Consider the following 22,259-nt stretch of genomic DNA (forward strand, 5'->3'; position numbering starts at 1 on the left):
GATCTGCTTTAACTGCATGCCAACTACTATCAATTGCCAGACAGCGATTAAGTACAGATCCAGCTGGCAATTAACGTTGATCTGCAGGCAGGTACAGTCGATCACCACAGCATGTACAGGCACGTTAACAGTCTGATTGATTGATTTGATCCATTCTTAAAAATATTGTAGACTTACTTAATGTTTCCTAGAATACAAATAAGAAAGCTCCCCTATGTATAGGTTTTATCTTTTGCGTGGAGCACGAATATTCCAACAATGTATAAGCTGCCTGCACTAAGGACTTCGCTATGGTTTTGTGAATTTCAATGACAAGATAAAAACATTCGACCTTAAAGGGGTTGTCTTGCGAAAGCAAGTGGGGTTAAGCACTTCTGTATGGCCATATTAATGCACTTTGTAATGTACATCGTGCATTAAATATGAGCCATACAGAAGTTATTCACTTACCTTCCCTGCGCTGGCGTCCCCGTCTCCATGGCTCCGTCTAACTTCAGCGTCTAATCGCCCGATTAGATGCGCTTGCGCAGAAGGGTCTTCTGCCTTCGGGTCTGTGCGGCAGCCGCGGCGTTCTGGCCCCACCCCTTCTACACATCATCGCGTAGCTCCGCCCCATCACGTGTGCCGATTCCAGCCTCCTGATTGGCTGGAATCGGCACACGTGATGGGGCGGAGCTACGCGATGATGCGAAGGGGGCGGGGCCAGAACGCCAGCGCAGGGAAGGTAAGTGAATAACTTCTGTATGGCTCATATTTAATGCACGATGTATATTACAAAGTGCATTAATATGGCCATACAGAAGTGCTTAACCCCACTTGCTGCCGCGAGACAACCCCTTTAAAACTTTACCTCGTTTTCATTTTGCGCCGTGTTCTCTACGCAGGGTAAACAACAGATGCACATTCTGTAGCCTAAAGAGAAAACAAATTCATATGTTGTTTTAATAAAAAGAAATGCAGAAGGATGAAGGATCATTCAAAAATATAGCAGAGTAAGAATACCCACCATCAAATTCAACAGAGACTTTCCAGTGGAGGTTCTGCAGGTGCCTCAGGAGCTTACTGATGTGACAGGATCGGAATCTGTTTTCAGGACACAAAGGGCAAGGTTTCTTCTGAACTACTTAGAAGGAGAGGGGCACAGCAGAAAAATAAAAAGGATTTCATGATTAATTTTAGTTTGTATGTATTTTCTATAACACTTAGTAATACCATTAAAAGGGCCATATGGGATATGGCGAATAGACTAAGCAGCATCTCTCACTGGCAAACATGTGTTATGTGGAGAGCCATTTATCTGGATATTGCATGTAAGGGCCCATTGACATGGGCCGATGATCGCTCAAACGACAGTTTGAGCGATCATTCTGCATAAACTATTAAGTAGCTATTAAATAGCTTATTAGCGTGCAAATGAAGCCTTAGCTGAATGCAGTTAATAGCCGGAGGGCTTTGTTCTCCGACAGGTTAAACAGCTGAAACAATGCTATCAGCACTACCCATTATAAGTCTGACTTGAATTTAACGATCAGCTAGCAGTGCACGAAAAGTGAACAATGGCCGAGCATTTAGACGCAACGATTATCGCTCAAACGATCGCTTTTGAGTGATCATCGCTCCGTGTAAATGGGCCTTAAGACTTTTAATGATGGCAACTTCTCTAGTCAGAAAAAAAACTGTTGCGGGGGGGGGGGGGGGGTCCAGGAGCTGGAATAGTGGCTGAGGATCCTGGTGGCTACAAAATTTAACTTTTCTGGGACATAGGTCATCAATATTAGATTGGAGGAGGTTCAACTCCCAGAACCCCTGTTGATCATCTGTTTGAAGGGACCAGCCTTTTTGTTGTTCACCTGAATGGAACAGAGTTCCATAAAGGTCATGTGACCACTGAACATGACATCAGAGGCCCAAAGAAGCTGCAGTACTATCCCGAACATCACAGTCCCTTCAAACACCTGATCCGTGGAGATGCCTGGAGTCAGACAAACCCCAAATCTGATATTGATGACCTATTCTAAAGATAAGTCATCAATATTTGAGAACCCGCTAAGAAAAAAAATAAATAAATAAATAAATAAATAAATATAAAAATTTAAAAAAAAAACAAAAAAACCATCATTTTTCTTTCCAATAATTTTTTTCATTGAAATACAGCATTCAATATCCAACATCGTAACATACATACATTTAATAAACAATGTTTTACTAGTCTTTTAACTTTAATCTTGTGCTTATCTTTGTATCCTGTTTTCTTCTGGGACACATTATGGATAGGGATTGGGGGACGGAATTTAGAAAGGATGATATGGGGTGGGGGAGGGGGACGACGACACTAGGAATGCTGTTGGTGGAAGAGTAAGGGTGGCTGTTTGGTGAGGATAATGAAATGTCCATTCCTTGTTGTTCCAAATTTATTCTGCAAATTTCTAAGTTTGGCGTCAAAAACTTACCATCATTTTGTTCAACTAAAGCTTCTAGGTCAGAAAGTTCTTTCTGGATAGATATGTGCTTTGCTGAAACAGAAACAATGTGCAGTCATTGTAAAGGACCATATACATGGAACAATCAGATCTATGCAATTAATAATTCTGACTGTCAGTAAATAAGCAAAGCTAATCAATAGAGATGAGTGAGTATACTCACTAAGGCACATTACTCGAGCGAGTAGTGCCTTAGCCAAGTATCTCCCCGCTCGTCTCTAAAGATTCGGGGGGCGGCGGGGGAGAGCAGGGAGGAACGGAGGGGAGATCTCTCTCTCCCTCTCTCCCCCCCACAACTCACCTGTCACCCGCGCCGTCGCTTGAGTAATGTGCCTTAGCGAGTATACTCGCTCATCTCTACTAATCAACGATAAAAAGTCAGTTCATGACTGACGAAAGCAATGATTCATACATATATGTGAATGATCTCCCATGGACCTTTACCTTGATGCTAGCTGGAAGTGATAATTTTGCTTGCACTAACACGCTATCTGCTATACGATATGCTTCTGGGGTCCAAATTCAGTTAGAAGATAGGCCGACCTTGGGAAATAACTCTGACCCAACACCACTTAGTGTGATGAGTTATGATTATTTATTGACAGGCAGCAGCTTTTATAGAGGCACATGCTTTGATTTCAGTAATTCAAATTTATTATAATTCATTTATTACCATTGGTTTATAAAACAAACACAATATGAATATGCAAGATAAGGAATTTAACATCTAAAATGCCAAACAAATCCAGCACAGGCGCAGAAGAATCATATGTGATTAACTTCTCAGAACACAAAAGTACAGTAATTCTAGACTATAAGTTGTTTGTAGAGAATATCTAAGAACATATGTGAACAGCTAGGAACATGTCATCTCGACCTGCCTGTCAGACTAAATGCTACATAGCTATCTCCTGCAGCTCTGGCCTCGCTTATTCACTCAAGGCTTTTCTAGTAACTATTTAATAGCTATAAACGCTCAAGAAAGATGACAAGTGAATATAATGAAGAGGCATACAGGATGGCTACCTGACACAAAATGGCTACACATAGGATAGAACATGGAGTCATATTCATTTCACTAACATAGCGGTTTATGGGTAGCTCTAGGAATAATCCAGTTATATGGCATTACAATGAGAGTGCATCTATTGTAATGTATTTACTTTGCACCTTCTACAACAATTTCGAAATAGTCCCAACAGCTGTCATTGCCAACATCCAATGACAATGCACACGTAGCAGAAGCAAAATGAATGTACAAACCTGTATTCTCTACATCATGGGGAACCTTCTCTTCATCCTCTGTAGCAGGTTCTTCGCTGCACGGTTCTTCCTTTTGTACAGGTTCTACTAAAATCCAAAGAAAGACTCCCTGAGATCCAGATGTTAGGCTATCAATTTACTAACAACATTGCCTTGTTGTATTTATCATACGGTAGGTCTCATCTAACTTTAGGAACTTAAAAACAGCAGGCACCTGCATTAAGAGCTGACCGTCGCCCACAATAGACCCGATCATTGCACACGCCTGTAGCGTGGCTTGATAGACAACTTGTCAGATCAGATACTGAAATATAATGTCATACCATGGCATTACATTATACAGCAGGAAGTATAGAAATATAAAAAGGAGTTAAAAAATTTATAAGTAATAATAATAATAATAATAATAATAATAATAATAATAATAATAATACACACACATATGTCTAATAACCACCCCCGCCCCTTCCTTTTCATATAATTAAAATATATGTAGGTGTTGTGCAGAGGGGGGTAGAAAAGCGCAGTTTTCTCTTCTCCAATCATGGAAGTTGCCCAGCTCTTTAACTGGATCCTGGTCGTGCTTCCTGGTTTTATCTACTTTTCATCACAAGCTTGCTGGGACCTGTGGTTCCACAGAGGCTCGGGACAGCAGCATTCTTCAGTGAAGAAGTGGCCTATTCCACAGAGGTATAGAGCTCCCCAGACCAGCTCCGGATCGGGTAAGCTCTGCCTGGCGGCTAGCTCCCCTGTTGTTCTGTCCCTCCTGCAGTATAGCTTATAGTAGTAGGATACAATAATGTGCTTCCTAACAGCATGTCTAACTACAGAAAGCAAGATTCCGGACAAGGATCAGCCAGAGCTACGTATTACGCTTGCTTTAGCTGTAAGACTAAATTTACATGCGGACAGGTTGAGCTGTTTTGTGCCAACTGTATTCCTTCGAGGCCGGCAGCCATAGAGCCGACTGCAGGCACCTCCTCCTATCCAGCCCTCACTGACCGCCGAGCCAGAATGGGCCAACTCCCTGTCTAAGAGCTATCCTAGTTACCGCATTACTAGTCCCCCAGCTCCGAATGTATCCGACAGAGATAGCCCCGTCAGAAGACCACGAAAGTGGAATAGGCCTTCCGGCTCGCAGCACTCGTCTAGATAACGGGCATCTTCTTCACGGCCAGCTCTCCCTGGGACGCTCTCACCCTTTCAGAAACAATAGCTGCTCAGAGGGTGAACTATCCGTGTCCCCCCGACCTGGACGAGGAATAGGCCTCCAAGCTTTGCTCTATGGTAAACCGCCTAATAGGCGCTGTGAGGGACACCTTTCCAACACCTATTGCAACCTATTTCGTCATACCTAAGAAGGATGGCTCTGTCAGAACAGTTCTGGACCTAAAGAAGTTGAATCGGTATGTGAAGATACGTCACTTCCGCATGGAATCTCTACGATCGGTCATTGCATCCAAGGATCCACAGGAGTTCCCGTCTTTCTTTGACATCAAGGATGCCTATCTTCATGTCCCCATCTGTCCTGTGCATCAGCGATTCCTCCAATTCGCTGTTGAAGCCAAGCACTACCAGTTCACGGTGCTTCCGTTCGGATTGGCTACAAGGGTCCTAGCCGCAGTAATGGCTCTCCTCTACTCCAGGGAAAAAGTAGCCATTCTATATCTGGACAACAGCATGATAAAGGCCCTGACACAACGGGCCTACCTGAAGAGTCTCCACATCACTCTGGACGCACTGTCCAGGTTCGGATGGATTGTCAACCACCCCAAGTTGTCCCTTACACCATCGCAATGCCTGGAGTTCCTTGGAACCCGCCCGTGTATTACTCCCGATGTTAAAACAGCTCCATCTCCCGTGACAGGTATGCTTATTGCAAACCCAGCATCCAGTGAGCATCTGTCATTGTAGGAGATTGCTAAGACTGATGGTATCCTCTTTAGAGGCAATTCCGTTCGGCCACTTCCAGACTCGGCCTCTCCAGTGAACCACTCTTTCAAAGTGGGACAAAGCCACGAGTTCTTTTGATCAGAAAATAAGAATACCGCTGAAGACTCAGCACTCCCTTCATTGGTGAATAGAGTCCCCATGGGTCTACCTGGGACACTCATTTCTGTCCCTTAAATGGCAGATACTCACCACAGATGCCAATTTCTCCGGCTGGGGCGGTACTCTACAGAACCTGGTGGCACAGGGGACTTGGTCCAAACAGGAAGCCAGACAAGCAATAAACGTGTTAGAGCGACAAGAGTATGGCCCAAAGCGCTATCACTTCGCTCACTGGCTGACGGGTTGTCTACATTCAAACAGACAACGCAATGCCCGTCGTGTACATAAATCAAGGCGGAACCCGCAGCAGAAATGCCGTGTCGGAAGTAGAAAGGATCTTGACCTGAGCCACTGATCCCTCGACTTCTCAAGTAGGTCAAGATGGAAGTGCTTCTGACAATCTTCATTGCTCAAGATTGGCCTTGTCGGGCTTGGTACGCAGACCTCATTGAGCTAGCAGACCCTCTGTGGCGTCTCCCCTCTTACAGGAACCCCTATTCAACCCAGATGTATCCACTCTACATTTGACGGCATGGCTGTTGAAGCCGCGGTCTTGAGAACCCAGAGATTCTCGGAATCTGTGATTCAAACTATGATCAAGGCTAGAAAGCCATCCTCGTCAAGGGTTTACCATCAGGTTTGGAAGGGTTTTATTCTATGGTGCGAACAACAGAGTTTATGCTCTATGCATTGTTCTTTGTCTTGCCTCCTGTCTTTCCTACAGGATGGACTAGATATGGGATTGAGCCTTAGTTCCCTCAAGGGACAAATATCTACGCTGTCCATTCACTTTCAACGACCACTGGTGTTCAGGTCAGCCGTGCATGTATTCTTACAGGGAGTAGCACATACTGCCCCTCCATACCATTCTCCGGTGTTCTGAATCTTGTGTTGAACGAGTTACAATCTCATCCATTCGAGCCGCCAAGGGAGGTGGCAGCGCGACTGTTGTCCTGGAAGGTGGCCCTCCTGGTATCAGGCACCAAACTCACGACGCTGTTGACAAAACCACCTTTCACGGTTCTTCACCAAGATAAAGTGGTCTTATGTCCAGTTCCATTTTTCCTGCCTAAGGACATCGTGTTGCCTTTATTCTGCCCTTCCTGGCTCACCCGAGAGAACAGGCATTGCACAAAATGGACCTTGTACAAGCCTGCCAGGTTTACCTTGATGAGAGCATCTTTCAGACGCTCTGACTCTGTTTGTGATTCCTGACGGCCCGAGACGTGGTCTTGCGGCTTCCAAAGTGGTCATCTCTTGCTTAATCCGATCAGCGGTGGTAGAGGCCTACCATGCCAAGGGCAAGGCGCCTCCATTTCACGTTACAGTGCACTCTACTAGGTCAGTAGAGGCCTTATGGGCGATACGCAATGGTGCTTCTGCTACTCAAATGTGAAAAGCCGCTAAATGAACCTCTTTGCACACATTTTCGAAGCTTTATCGAGTGCATGCTTTGGCAGACGCCTCTCTCGGTCAAAGAATTTTACAGACTGCTATAAACTGACTGCATGCGTCCTTGATTTTCCCACCCCGAAGCGACTGCTCTGGAAAGTCCCACGGTCTTTGCTGTGTGCCCCAATGATACGAACGAGATAAGAAAAGGTTGTGCTTACAGTAAACTCTTTCATTAGGGGACACAGGCCCCACCCATGTTGTATTGCTAATTTTCACTTATACATTTCTACTTGGAAGCTTTGTTCTTTGCAGTTGCACATGGTGCTATTCCCAGTTGCAGTTGTAAACTGTTCTTGACTATTGTTTGTCACGTTCTTGACTATTATTTGTCATGTTCTTGACTATTGTTTTTTCGTATCCTGCATGGCTGCTTCTACTGCTTGCATACAAACTGGTTAGCTTGGTGCCTGCAGGAGGGGTATAGCTAGCAGGAGGAGCTAACACTTTTTATGCTTAGTGTCGCCTCCTAGTGGCAGTAGCTATACCCACAGTCTTTGCTGCCCCTCCAATGAACAAGCTGAGAAAGAGATTTTATGGCAAGTACAAAATCTTCTATTTCACTTAACCTAGAATTCTTTTAGAAGTTTTTCAAAAAGTTATGATTATTTAAAAATAGGAAGGTTAAAAAAAAGGAAAAGAAAAAACAAAGGCTGCATCCTTAAGGGCAAGTGCTTACGGGTCTTTTTACACAAGCCAGTGATCGAGGACAAACATTAATTTGCCTGATCACATGTCGTGGTGTAAACATGTCTGCGATCAGCTGCAGTTTGCTCGTTTCTCAGCTGCTCAAATCGTTTAGGTGAACAAAAGGAAGAAGAAAAAAAACCCTTGCTCATTGGCAGCACATCTCCCCTCCCCCATCTAAACAGCAGTACCGAAAGCAGATGCCAATGCTATGGGAAAAAACACCACTGAAGCCTGGAATTGGCCAGCTCTACATTGCGCACATGATCGCTCACTGCTTCTTCCGGGTTCCCAGCGGCGAGAGCAGCCCTCGGAGGGAAGCCTCTGTAGTAAGAGTATCAGATTTTGTTGTTTTTTGGGGTTTTTTTTATAACACCCGAATTTCAGGTACTCTTCCCAATTTTACTGCTACCCTGTGGTTTGTAATCCACTTTCATGCAGAGGGTGTGTAGAAACCTAGTATTTTACTAGTAGCTCACTTTCCTGTACTTCCTTTCCCTCATTTCCCATGATGCATTACGCTGTCTCTGTTCCAATCAGCAGGGAGGCAGTATTTGAACGTCTATCCCTCCGCTGTCTTAGGACAAGTTGTAATAGAGAAGATGAAAAACTACGACCTAGGTGTGAACCACAGAACAGAGAAATGGCGTGACGGTGATGAAAGGTGAAATGATTTCAGGTACAACCAGCTAGTAACGCGCTTCGAGGCTGCATTTTCACACAGCTGCAATCCAATAGGCTGGGAATAAATCAACTGAATGTGGCTATGCGAATAAACCCCAGGATATTACTATACCTGCTGCTCAGTTTCCGCTGTGTTATCTTCCATTAAAGGGGTTGTCCCGCGCCGAAACGGTTTTTTTTTCTTCTTCAACCCCCCCCCGTTCGGCGCGAGACAAACCCGATGCAGGGACCTAAAGAAAAATCCGCACAGCGCTTACCTGAATCCCCGCGCTCCGGTGACTTCTTACTTACCGGCTGAAGATGGCCGCCGGCATCTTCTCCCTCGGTGGACCGCAGGGCTTCTGTGCGGTCCATTGCCGATTCCAGCCTCCTGATTGGCTGGAATCGGCACATGACGGGGCGGAGCTACACAGAGCCCCATTGAGAAGATAAGAAGACCCGGACTGCGCAAGCGCGTCTAATTTGGCCATTAGACGGCGAAAATTAGACGGCAACCATGGAGACGAGGACGCCAGCAACGGAACAGGTAAGTGAATAACTTTTGATAACTTCTGTATGGCTCATAATTAATGCACGATGTACATTACAAAGTGCATTAATATGGCCATACAGAAGTGTATAACCCCACTTGCTGCCGCGGGACAACCCCTTTAAATAATCAGAGGCAAACTGATAATCTTGCCCCATGGACAGATGGATACCCCAGCGTAAGGTCAGTGCTACAGCTGTCAGTGGGCAGAGCCTCTTCACATAGGATCCAATGCCAGTGACTGAGTACACTAGGTCCAAGTTTTTAACCATCTCTATTACACGGACACCTTTATAGCCTTCTGGCTTTGTTGTGTCACTAGGACGGCAGCAACCCTTTTACAAGTACTGTTCATCCACACCTCTTTCTCTGGGTTTCCCACGCAGGCGCTCTGCCCACTCTGCTTCTTCTGTGTTCCAAATTGTAGGAGTTAGGCATTCACAGACAATGTGGCCAAATGGTTAGTAAACCCAAAATAATGCGTGCATGAACACACCTACGTGTGTGCACACCACAACATAAGAGGCAGAGACCGTCGAGACTGCAGACACCGTTTCTATAGATCTGTCAGTCTGTAAATACAGCCCCTTCCCCACAGCTAAGAAAACATCCCAATTACTACAGAAGTTCAGAGCCTAACAACAGGCAGTGGATTGCAAAGAGGCTGAAAGAGAGACCACAAATTGTTTAATAAATATACATTACAAGATTGATAAGACACACATAGGCTTTTACAGGCGCATAAACTGTCTTAAAACTTGGTGCCCCTCAGGCCCAATATCCACGGGCAAAATAGAATTAGTAAATCTGTGCGGGTCTCCCGCACGCGTGATCCGTGCCCATAGGGAACCATTGGACACCCGCAGGTAATTAAATACCTGCAGATGTCATTTTGCCCTGGTGCACGGATGGCATGCTCCATTTTGTGTGGTTTCCCCGCACGGACAGCTCCCATTAAAACCAATGGAAGCTGTCCGGTCCTGCGGCACACCCGCAGCTGTTATTTATGCTGTGCCGCAGGACAGCAGGAGTTTAAAAAATAAAAGTGTGCCAGGCAGAAGAAGCAAGATCCAACCGCGACAGAGGGGAGACCCACGGCGTCCGGACAGCTAAGTATAATCTATTTCTTGGCCTCATGTCTGCGGGCCAGGAGGGACCCGCTGCGGGATTCTGCACTGGGAATCTGTGCAGGCTCGAATTTCCCCGTGGACATGAAGTCTAAAGCCTGTAATTTTTCTTAAAGTTCTGGAAAACCTCCAAGATTTTTGTATTGAATTCCTAGTAAATATCAATCAGACATCTACAATACATCCACCTTTTTCCTTACCTTCTGCATTGTCCTCACATGGGGGCGCCGTATTTGTCACTTCTGCTCTTTTTGATGGTTCAGCTATAGAAAAAAAAAAAAATCTGAGTTAATCCCAATCCATGGGACTAGCTTACCACTTAGGGCCCTTTTACCCGGGACGAACAGTTGGGTAAACAATGCCCGATAGAGCATCCCAGTGAAGCTCACTCCTGTGCGGTTACACAGCAGCGAGTATCGCTGAGAGCGCAAACAGCTGAGCAAAGACCCTGCATTCTCCACATAGGTGGGGGTCCGAGAGGTGGGACCTGCATCCACCAGACATTTATGGGATATCCCGTGGACATAGGAATCCCCCATTTAGTTCCATGCATCAGAAGAAAGGCGCTCCAGCCGCCATAAGGACATATTTACAATAGGTTGGACCCATTTAGGCAAAAAGAAATGATAAAGTAAGATTTGTGCGCACATTCACTTTAACCCCGTGTGCAGCTTCTATTAGCGGGTCTCACCTGTAATAAGACTATATCATAGCAAACATAGCAATGGCGTAACTCACGGTCACTCAGCTCCTCCACCTGTACCGCCACGTTGTTGGATATTTCTGCGTTTTCTTCCATCGTTTAAAGAGACGGTTTTTTGCACCAACTCTGGATCAGGATCATCTGTATACAATGGAAGTCACAGAGGAACATCCCCGAGGGGTGCGGGGTCTGCTGACCTATCCTACAGCGAGGAGACAAACAGGAGTTAGTGGGGCCTCCCCAATAAAGACATGTAACCCCTATATGCAGGACAGTGGACAAATATCTGATCACTGGGGGTCCGACTGATCCAAGGTACAGCATGCCCCTAATGTCCCATGTGACCGAAGTGGCGGTGTGCATACGTAAAGCACGGATCCCTTCACTTCTATGTGACCGAGGGAGATCAATGTGCATCATCCCATAGAACTGAATGAAGCCGGGCTCACGCATGCGCACTGCCGCTCCGTTCACACGGGGCATTAGGAGAGCACTGTTCTACGGATCACTGGGGGTCCTGGCGGTCAGACCCTCAATGATCAGATATCTAGCCCTTATCCTGGGTATACGAGGAAGCCATCTACATCAGTATGCGGCCGTCATACCCGGATCCCCTTCCGCGTGTTACATGCGCATTTGCTGCAAATCTTGGATTTGCAGTAGATTTTCATTTGCAGAGATGACATCCACTATGGAAATCAGCAGCACAAGCTGACCGATCTGAGGGTGCGTCCACACCGCGGATTGTGCTGCGAATTCTGCGCCTAATCCGGGCCCCGTTCCTCCGAATGAGGATTTAGATTCCCCCCACTGCAAATTTGTAATTCAGATTGCGGGGAAAAAAAAGGCGGCGAGCCGTCACGTCTTCATACGGAGCCACATCGGAGACTCCGCACGTGGATTCTGCCCGTCCACAAGCGCTAAATCTGCCCGCAGCAATCGCTCAATCCCGCATTTCTATCATGGTTGCAGAGGCGAAATCAGCGTCCGCTTCTGACCAGTGAGCGGACCCCAAAGTTCACCCTGCAGTCAGTCAGCGCTGCGGGGTCACTGCAGATTTCACCTCTTGAAAATAGTGGGTTGCAGCGAATGCAGAAAATGGCGCAGATCTGTCGGGGATTTTCCACCGCAGGAAATATGTCCGGTGTGGCCGTCCTCCGAAGTTCTTTTCACGTGCGCGTTCCCTCCAGCTCGCCATCGGACAGAACTCCTCCGTGAAAACTGCCCGTGTGATGCAGCCGCACACTGACTATTTTCAGACGCACTCCGTACGATTGTGAGGACAGAATTCGCGCACGGAAAAAAAATACTGTGTTATTTTCAATGTGTTAATTTATAGGAGCGATTTTTCTGTCGGACCGAGAATCAAAGATGGCGGCGAGTCCGATTATGGGGCGATTCTTGTTTAAGATGCCCCCTTTACCACGGGAGCGTGAATAAATGCGTGTGCAGCGATGCGAATCGGGCGTTTTCACGCAGAACAATCTCCGGTTAGATAAATGCGACGCAGGGCAGATTTCCGTGTAAATACGGCCCAATCAGAAACACGAGGGCGGTTCTGATATATCCCATATATCTCTATACAGACATGTATAAGGGATGTAAATATTCTACATGGAACAGACTAGCTCTAGTAAATACCGGCTGCAGCCATTACACAACCGTCTCCATAGTAACCTGTAACAAGGCGCCGTCTCCGGGCACAAGGCTCGGCTGCGGTAACGGCTCCGGTCCGGTATATCTCTCTCTCCCACCGTGCGGCCACTACTGGGGGATTTAGGCCATTTTTCCTGTCAGAAGCACGCCTGACTGTTCCTTCTGTGCGCTTCTACTACAGAAGTGTCTGATTGGCTACTGTAAATGCCAATCAAGCACCAAACCACGATGATTGGTCCAACGAAGAGGCGGGAAGGTTTAGCTTAGCAGCTTTAGTTCCTATTGGCTGATAGTGAGGGCAGAAGCCGAGCCAATAGCAGGCGACGGTGTTGTACTGCGGAATTGTGGGAGTTGTAGTCTTTGGCTGTATGAATTGAAATGAGAAGCTGTGAGTAGTGAGTGAAGGCAGGAGGTCCGCGTTAGCGCTGGCTGTAATATAGGACATCACACAGCAGTGCTGCCGGAGGCACCTGTAGATTAGAAGCTTGCATATTAGCTTTTTACACACCACCTCCACACCATTCGCAAGCTGATTGGTTGTTTGGATTTACTCCTTCACGGTGATTGGTTATTTGGGTTGGCTGATTCACGGTGATTGGTTGTTTATGTTGGCTCGAGTACAGGTGGTGTTGAATAGGCATATATGCCTCTGGGTCGCATATTAACATCTTCATCAACACTTCTGCCCTATTATCACTTTTTATTTCTTTTAGGCCGCCTGCAGACGAGCGGGTCGGATCCGGCAGCGAGAATTCTCGCCGCGCGATCCGACCCGAGCGCCTGCAGGGATGAGCGCGTACTCACCCGCGCCTGGCGGCCCCGGCTCTTTCAGACCGGAGCCGGCGGCCGGGTGAGTGCGTGCCCCGCAGAAAATTAGAACATGCCGCGGTTTGTTTGCCGCGCAAGATTTCGCGCGGCCAAACCGCGGCCGTCTGCATAGGAGTGCGTATTTTAATGCACTCCTATGCAAACTTTCAGCGGCGGAAATCCCGCGGGAAATCCCGCGTCGGGATTTCCGCTCGTGTGCAGGCGGCCTTATCTAGTAGACGGGGTGACGAAAGAAGCGCGATTCTAGCGTTCTTTTTTTTTTCCTAACGACCTTACTGTGCGGGCAATAGAATGCGTTACTTTGATAGATCAGACTTTTACGGACTCAGCGATACCAAATATGTTTTTTGTTTTATAATTTAAAATCTTTTATTATAAATATGTAAAAAAAATGTGTTACTTTTTATTTTTTTAATAATTAGTAAAACTTTTTAAAACGTATTTTTCCTTTTTTTTTTTAGAACTTGTGATGTTTTGGTCGCTCCTGCAGTATGATGTAAGGTGATAGTATTACATCAGACTGCAATCCGACAGGCATACTATCAAACCACCCCTCGGGGCGGCTTGATAGGCACTCTGCAATGGCAGCCCTGGGGGCCATGACAACCCGCGATCTCATAGTACTATCTATCAGTTAAGGGCTCATTCACAGCTGCAATTTTGCGTTCTGTTGTCCTGCTCCGTTTTAACCCTTTCCAATCCACTGTCTGACCTCTGAAGACATTATGATTTAAGGCTATACAGCTCCGATATTGGAAGACAACTGTTAGGGCTCTCTTAACTGTATATTGCCAGCCTCTCGGCTGTTGGAGCCTATCCAACGTGTCACCTCATGCACTACTGGCTTTAGCCAGCAGATAGCGCCGTTGTATAACGGCAGAAAAAGAGTAAGCCCCCTAGGAAAACCAGGATACAAATTGGATTGGAAAGGGTTAAAGCCGGAAAATGGCACCTTGTACCCGAATGGAACAGTCATGAGATGGAACCAAATACACTCCATTAACTATAATGGAGTCTGTGCTGTCTCCTACTGGGCACTAGGGATGAGCGAGTATACTCGCTAAGGCACTACTCGCTCGAGTAATGTGCCTTAGCCGAGTATCTCCCCGCTCGTCCCTAAAGATTTGGCGACCGCCGCAGTTGACAGGTGAGTTGCGGCGGGGAGCAGGGGAGAGAGGGAGAGAGAGATCTCCCCTCCGTTCCTCCCCGCTCTGCCCCGCAGCTCCCCGCCCCACGCCGGCCCCCTGAATCTTTAGGGACGAGCGGGGAGATACTTGGCTAAGGCACATAACTCGAGCGAGTAGTGCCTTAGCGAGTATACTCACTCATCCCTACTGGGCACATGATATTACAGGACAGATAGCGCTGCATTATTGCATCCTGCTTTTACCGGTATTCGGAGACAGCGGTTGCGGACAGAGCCGCTGACACTGATGCGAATAAGCCCTAATTTATAAATTAGCTGATAAGAACGGAGGGGAAAGCGGAGGGAAAGCAAGCCATCCTTCCAGCACACTGATGGATCTCCTACTGAGACTTACTGCAGTGTCTGTATACAGGGATATGTAGGAGCTGCAGAAGACAAAAATTCACGTGTTTAAGTGAAAAAATTGTTAATAGTGTATAATTGCTGCGGATTGACTGTAACCCATATCATTTCGGTTTTCATCTCCATTACAAAAGAAAAAAAATATGAATTCTGTTAAATTTACTAGACCCTGGCCTGGTGGGATTTATTCATCATTTTCATCACCCACTACATTTTGCGCTGTAAAGCACTGGCGTCACGAACAAATTAATAGGAATAGTAATCATATTCCGCAGCACCCATTTATAACGCCACGTGGAGGCCTTTGGTACAAGAGCCGCCAGTCGGACGCCGGAGAAAAGCCGTTAGTATAGAAGGAAGAGAGCAGACCCCCGTCACCATAACCAACTGCGCTTCCACACTAGTAACATCCCCCCACCAGAAGAAGAGTCCTGTTTATTTTGGGTAATATATATAAAATTCTGTGGGGAAGGAACAATTCTGAGTTTTGCCATGGGCCCCATGAGTTTTCTAAACACCTCTGATTATAGTAGCCACCCTAGCACTTGAAGGCGTCAGTGGCTAGCGTCCCAATATGGCGTTGGTGTCGGGCGCCTCATTACAGGGCCATCGTCAGCTGGAGACACAATGCAGAGCGCTATGATGTAAGAATGTATCTTCATCCGTTGAGTTGGAGCCGACTCTCGGACATGGATTAGCCCTCTCCACGCGGTTCTGTTTTGTACGGCCTCTCTCAGTTTGATCATTTGCATGTTGGTGTCGGCTTTGATAGTATTAAGCTGGCGCATTCTTTGGCGCCAGGTCTTCTTTTGCTGATGACCACTCCAAACATTTTTGATGTTTCTAATGAAGTAACTGGCATTAGGGGCAGCAGAATGCAGTCCTAAGCTCCCGCTCACGACCTGAAGGTTGCAGGTTCAATCCCCACTGGTTCAAGTAGCTGGCTCAAGGTTGACTCAGCCTTCCATCCTTCTGAGCTTGCTGAGGGGTAATAAATAAATTACCCGAAAGCTACGGAATAGGTTGGCGCTATACAAACAACAAGTCCCTTTCCCTCCTTATGTGGCCGAAGTATGAGAGTCTCTGGATCATAATTTTGCCGTCCAATGAAAACTTTGGTTTGATGCGGTCTAGAACTGTTTTGTTCGTGATCCTGGCGGCCCAAGAAATACGTCGCCGTTTCCTCCAGCACCAAATTTCGAAGGCATCAATCTTTCAGTGTCCATTTCAGTGTCCAACCACAAGTTGGGCAGACGATTGTGTTGACTATCCGGCATTTCTTTGCAATGCTTATGTCTTTATTTTTCCGGATCTTATACATACTAACATTGCGCTGCGCCCTAGCGCAATTTGTCAACTTATTTTGGGTCCGCGATTCTCCATTGCGATCGATTTTCGATTTCTTCATTGTTAATTTTGATGTTTCCAGTCATGATCTTAGTTTTCTTGATATCCAAGTATGGCCTTCTACAGACGGCCGGGTCGGATCCCACTGCGAGAATTCCCGCAGCGGGATGCGAGACATGCCCCTGCAGTGACCCAGCACTCACCTCCTCCCGGCATCTCGCCCTGCGACAGCTGTCACGTAGCCGCGCATGCGCAGACCAGAGCTGGCGCTTCACCAGTGACGTTTCTGTGTGAGGCTCGCACAGAAGTAGGACATGCCGCCATTTGTTTACCTTGCGAGTTTTCACTCGGTCAAATCGCGGCTGTCTGCATAGGATTGCATTAGCAGCGGACACGGGCGGAAATTCTGCGGGAAATCTTGCTCGTGTACATTTGGCCTATAGGCCTGCTTTTTTACTTCCAGGTAGAATAACTAGTAAAACCCCTAACTGTGCCTTTATTAAATTAAAATGGCAACATCCCTGTTGTCACGGTGATATGAATCATGTTAGGTATAAAAAAAAAAAGCCAAGTAATGACTATATTGAAAGACATAGTTACTGGGGACATCATCCTAAAATAAATGGATTTTAACCCTTTGCAATCCAATTTTGGATTCAGAGTTTCCTAGGGGGCTTTCTCTTTCTGCCATTATACAAGGGCGCCATCTGCTGGCTAGAGCCAGTACTGCGGTATGTGACATGTTGGAGAGGCCCCCAACAACAGAGCGGCCAGTAATATACAGTAAGAATACCCTGCCGGACGTCTTCCGACATCGGAGCTGTACAGGCTTCAATCAGAATGTCTGAAAAAGTCAGACAGTTGATTGGAAAGGGTTAATCCTAAAATAAAATATTCTCTCCTGAGGTAAGGTGTGACGGTCACTGACTGACATTGTGCCCTGACTTTCTACAGGGATAATGACTTCACACTTAGCACCATTATCTCTGTGGAAAGTCAGTCAGTGACCGTCACTTACCTCAGGAGACAACTATTTCCCTATTAGGAGGCACAGGACGTTCCTGCAGAAGCAGGGAACTATGGGAGTTGTAGTCTTCTCTCTGCACTTCCCCTCAGCTGTCTGCAGCTGTAGAACTACATTTCCCAGAATGCACTGGAGCAGCTCCACACCTGCCTGGAAGTTCAGGCTGTTTAATGATTGTCTAGGTTTCCTCCCTGGAGAAGGAGATGTGTCCTGTTGCTCAGAGTGACACTGACAGGCGCTGAGAGGTGAGTACCGTCATACTGACAACATAGTGGGAGACTACAATCCCCAGCATGCACTGACAGCACACACCTGGTATGCATGCTGGGAGTTGTAGTCTCCCAAAGCCACAGTTTGCAGGGTATTGTCCGCTTTTTGGCAGTGTTGTCATTTCTTGATACTAATTCTGACTACTAAAGGATAAGGAAACATTTTAAAAACTAGGAAAGAAATTATAATTTGTGCCTCCTTGTGGTCGGGTCAAACATGGCTGCAATTTTTTTGCATTGGGATGAAGTTTTGCAGAATGGAACTGTTGCCCATAGCAACCAATCAGATTCCAGAGCTCATCTTTCAAAGATCTGTTTGATAATAAATGAAGCAATTTCATTGGTTGCTGGGGTAAGCGGCTTCAGCCAGTGACGGACACCTCATTCTGGGGGAATCTAGCGGTCGATCAATGATCACCGACATATCGGGTCACAGTTGCAATCTGTAGGGGTACGCTGAGTGGCATTTTTGCACAACTTTCGTACAAAAGACGTGTACATAAGGTTTAGGGGATAGTGCGTCGATCCTGTGCGTGTGCGAAATTCGTGTGATACAATGTTTCCTATAGGGAAAAAGTTTCAAGTATCTTCTGCAAAGTTGCTCCTTGCTTTTTTTTCCCATAAGGCTGGGTTCACACAGGGCGGATTTGCCGCGGTTTTTCCGTTGTGGTTTTGCCGCAGAAGCAGTTCTTCTGCGGCAAAACCGCTTCAAAGGTTAATTTGGGCTTGCGGATTTTTCTGCGGCGCACTTTTTTACATTTTGCAGCGTATTTTGATGCGGATTTTGCTGCGTCCATAGAGGTCTATGGACAAAAAAGAGCTGCGGAAAAGACCGAAGAATGGACATGCTGCATCTTTTAAAACCGCGCCGCAGTTGCATTTCCGCACTGCGGCTGTACGGAAAAAATCCGTCTTGTGAGAACAGATTTTTGGCAAATCTCATTTGTGCTGCATTGCACTGCAAACGCAGCGGTTTTGCCGCAGTGCGGATATGCAACGGCAATCTGCGGCAAAACCGCCCCGTGTGAACCCAGCCTTATGCAACAGGGAGGTAGAGGTAATCCTGTGATTATTTTTTTTTTTTTTACTTCTGATTTGCTGCGCTAAAAGGTGTCGGGTGCAGAAATTGTGTGGAAATTGTTTGCAAAAAATCGTCGTGTTCCTTGCCTAAACAGCAGAAATATAAGCTCAGCTTTCAGTGCAGACGGTGGGAGTCTTGCTTGACTTGGGCTGGGCTCACTTTCCTGAAAAGGGGGCATGGCCGCCCCAGACCAAAATTTGATGTGGCTTTTGACACAGATCTGCATTAGACTTCACTCCTTCAATGGAAGGGGTAGAATCTGCTGAAGATTCGCAGCACACGGGGCAGATCAGTAGCTTAAGGGCGGCTTCACACGGCCGTACCTGCGTGCGCAGAATATTGTGATTTCAATGGGTTCATCCCCATTTCCTTTTTCTGCAAATGAGCGTAAAAAGTACAACCCGCTCTATTTTTGTGCACGTTTGCGCACCAAGGATCCCCATAGAATCTATTGGAGGTGTGCAAATGCGTGCTCAAATGAGCAATACGCTGCGCAAAAAAAAAGAACACATCTATACCTAATTAGGCTAAATAGCCTTTTAAATCCCAGTGTGGTGAGTTCCGCTCTCGTGCACAAAAAAGTACAGTAAAATGCGCCAACACACGGGCAAATCTACCACGTTCATAACGTAAATACGTTGCGCTGAGACAAGCATATTTGCACCTACGCTCGTCTCAAAAAGCCCTTAGGCTGCATGTCCCCGCGCGATTGTTCATTGTGTTACCTGCGGCGATTATCCGGCCACGGGTAACGCAGTGAACACTTTCCACAGCGCTGCTATGGAAAGCGCAGCCGCGGCGTCCACAAGCGGAGAATCAAAGCGATTCTCCGTGGGATCTAACTTAGTAAGTGGAGGAATCCCCCTGGTTCTCTAAAGTGGCGGAGGCCCGTACCCTTGTGTCCTCCGTATAATCCTACAAACTACCTTACAGCGTATATAAAGTACACCATGCGATTAAATGATGTAATGATGTGAGACTTATTCCTCCGGAAAGCGTAAACTATTACCTGCCTGCAATATGGCGTGAAATGAGATGACGTAGTTTATGAGCTGCCTGTAATGTGGGAGGGTGGGTACACACATCATATGCGCTATTGGCCTTTATTGCCAGTAATTACTGCACGTCGCGTTGTCTTGTGACAGGATGGAGCGTATAGGAACGGAATCGCCGCGCCAGACTCCTTTTATAGTTGTACCCCTAAGTCGCGGCGACTGTCGCTGTGTTTTACAAGGTGATCAGTCGGCGCACGTGCACTTTTTATAGTGTAAGGAAAAGGGAGTCTGGCGCAGCGCCACAAAGTGCCGGTTATCAGCTGCTCCACACGCCTCAATTAACCTCTTCCTTGATGGCAACCACTAATTTTGTTAAAGCAACCCTCCGGTCCTGGACAAACAAAAATGGCCGCACCGCTTCTCTGACTACCGGATGCATGCTGTATGCATCATTAGTCTTAGACACTGCTTTGATTGGTCAACGCTGCTCATGTGAGAAGCACTGGCCAGTCAGAGCAGCATTTAGTGTCTTAGACTACCAATTCATTATAGTGCATCAGGTAGTCAGAGAAGCGGTGCGTTCCTGTTGGTTTGTCAAGGACCGGAGGGTAGTTTTAATGCAGTGTTCCCCGATTTGCAGCTGTTGCAAAACTTCAACACCCATCTTGCTCTATTTCAATGCAGCCAGCAACTTGGACTGTTCCAGAGGGGAGTAGGTGAATCCCCCAGTGGGCCATAGAGGGGAGTAGGTGAATCCCCTGGTGGGCCATAGAGGGGAGTAGGTGAATCCCCCGGTGGGCCATAGAGGGGAGTAGGTGAATCCCCCGGTGGGCCATAGAGGGGAGTAGGTGAATCCCCCGGTGGGCCATAGAGGGGAGTAGGTGAATCCCCCGGTGGGCCATAGAGGGGAGTGGGTGAATCCCCCGGTGGGCCATAGAGGGGAGTGGGTGAATCCCCCGGTGGGCCATAGAGGGGAGTGGGTGAATCCCCCGGTGGGCCATAGAGGGGAGTGGGTGAATCCCCCGGTGGGCCATAGAGGGGAGTGGGTGAATCCCCCGGTGGGCCATAGAGGGGAGTGGGTGAATCCCCCGGTGGGCCATAGAGGGGAGTGGGTGAATCCCCCGGTGGGCCATAGAGGGGAGTGGGTGAATCCCCCGGTGGGCCATAGAGGGGAGTGGGTGAATCCCCCGGTGGGCCATAGAGGGGAGTGGGTGAATCCCCCGGTGGGCCATAGAGGGGAGTGGGTGAATCCCCCGGTGGGCCATAGAGGGGAGTGGGTGAATCCCCCGGTGGGCCATAGAGGGGAGTGGGTGAAGCGCCCGGGGGGCCATAGAGGGGACTAGGTGAAGCGCCCGGGGGGGCATAGAGGGGACTAGGTGAAGCGCCCGGTGGGCCATAGAGGGGACTAGGTGAATCGCCCGGGGGGCCATAGAGGGGACTAGGTGAATCGCCCGGGGGGCCATAGAGGGGACTAGGTGAATCGCCCGGGGGGCCATAGAGGGGACTAGGTGAATCGCCCGGTTGGTCACAGAGCCAAGAGTGGGTTGCGACCCCACTATGGATTATTGATGGCCATTAAAGGGTACCTGTCACCACCTATAAGTTTGGGGTACTTTTCTTCAGAACGACTATTGTTTTCGCACAGGAGTACGTCCTTCAGTGAATGGAGCAAGAGCGCGCTGGAGATCTTTTCTGGCCACCCTCATCCATTCCCTGTGAACAGGCTGTCGTTCAAAGGTGGACTGCCTATTTTTACTGAGTGCGAAGTCTCTCGTTAGCCGCTTCATTTCAGTGAGCTGAAACAAAAAGACAAGCGACTAATGAGCGATGTCTCGCTCAGTACTCTTTTGGGTCTCGCTTTTACATGGGCCGACCATCAGTTCAAATTGCTCATTTGAGTGATTTTTTTTTTTTTTATACCGATAGTCGACCCATATAAAAGTACTCTAAGTTATAGGACAGGTCCCGTGGAGTCTGCGATGTACTTTTTATTGTGTCTCTGGCTCTGTTTCGGCGCGGCCCGCTCTCCGCCTGGCTCTGTTTCGGCGCGGCCCGCTCTTCGCCTGGCTCTGTTTCGGCGCGGCCCGCTCTCCGCCTGGCTCTGTTTCGGCGCGGCCCGCTCTCCGCCTGGCTCTGTTTCGGCGCGGCCCGCTCTCCGCCTGGCTCTGTTTCGGCGCGGCCCGCTCTCCGCCTGGCGTGCTCTTCCTCATCAGAGAACATGTTTCTTACTTAATTGGGAAGGCATCATCTATCCTTACAATGAAGAAAGGAATTATTCTTCAAGCCTCATCTTGTCTGTTTGCTCATTGGTTTGGCAGCTGTGAAAGCGCTTCAGCTCCATAGCTATAATCCATGTTGGAAGGAGACATGATAATGCTATAGTAAAGCCGGGACACGTCCCACCCGACCACCCCAATGAGTACGGCACTGTATAATTTGCACCTTTCGGAGGTGTAAGTTGATGTTTCTGGGCCCCAATGCAAAATTGGCAGCAAGCATGCAAAAACTGAACGACAGAGATAAGCGAACGAAT

General features: G+C 47.5%; 1 protein-coding gene across 4 annotated transcripts in view; it reads right to left on the reverse strand.

The window, feature by feature from the left end:
- TRMT1L (tRNA methyltransferase 1 like) overlaps positions 1–12,803 on the reverse strand; it is a 34,918-nt gene extending 22,115 nt beyond the window's left edge. For 2 of the 4 annotated variants that reach the window (XM_066587702.1, XM_066587699.1), the window contains exons 1-7: positions 12,655–12,803; positions 11,013–11,179; positions 10,475–10,537; positions 3,744–3,830; positions 2,451–2,513; positions 1,007–1,123; positions 851–912 (exon numbers count right to left, since the gene is read on the reverse strand). In XM_066587702.1, the coding sequence (XP_066443799.1) occupies positions 851–912; positions 1,007–1,123; positions 2,451–2,513; positions 3,744–3,830; positions 10,475–10,537; positions 11,013–11,073 (453 nt within the window). In that variant the 5' untranslated portion in view covers positions 11,074–11,179; positions 12,655–12,803. The remainder of the gene's footprint in view (positions 1–850; positions 913–1,006; positions 1,124–2,450; positions 2,514–3,743; positions 3,831–10,474; positions 10,538–11,012; positions 11,180–12,654) is intronic. The other 2 variants (XM_066587701.1, XM_066587700.1) reach the window with 2 other exon arrangements.
- Between the last annotated feature and the right edge of the window lie 9,456 nt (positions 12,804–22,259).

The sequence above is a fragment of the Eleutherodactylus coqui genome, chromosome 13, assembly GCF_035609145.1.
Source record: "Eleutherodactylus coqui strain aEleCoq1 chromosome 13, aEleCoq1.hap1, whole genome shotgun sequence".
NCBI lineage: Eukaryota > Metazoa > Chordata > Amphibia > Anura > Eleutherodactylidae > Eleutherodactylus > Eleutherodactylus coqui.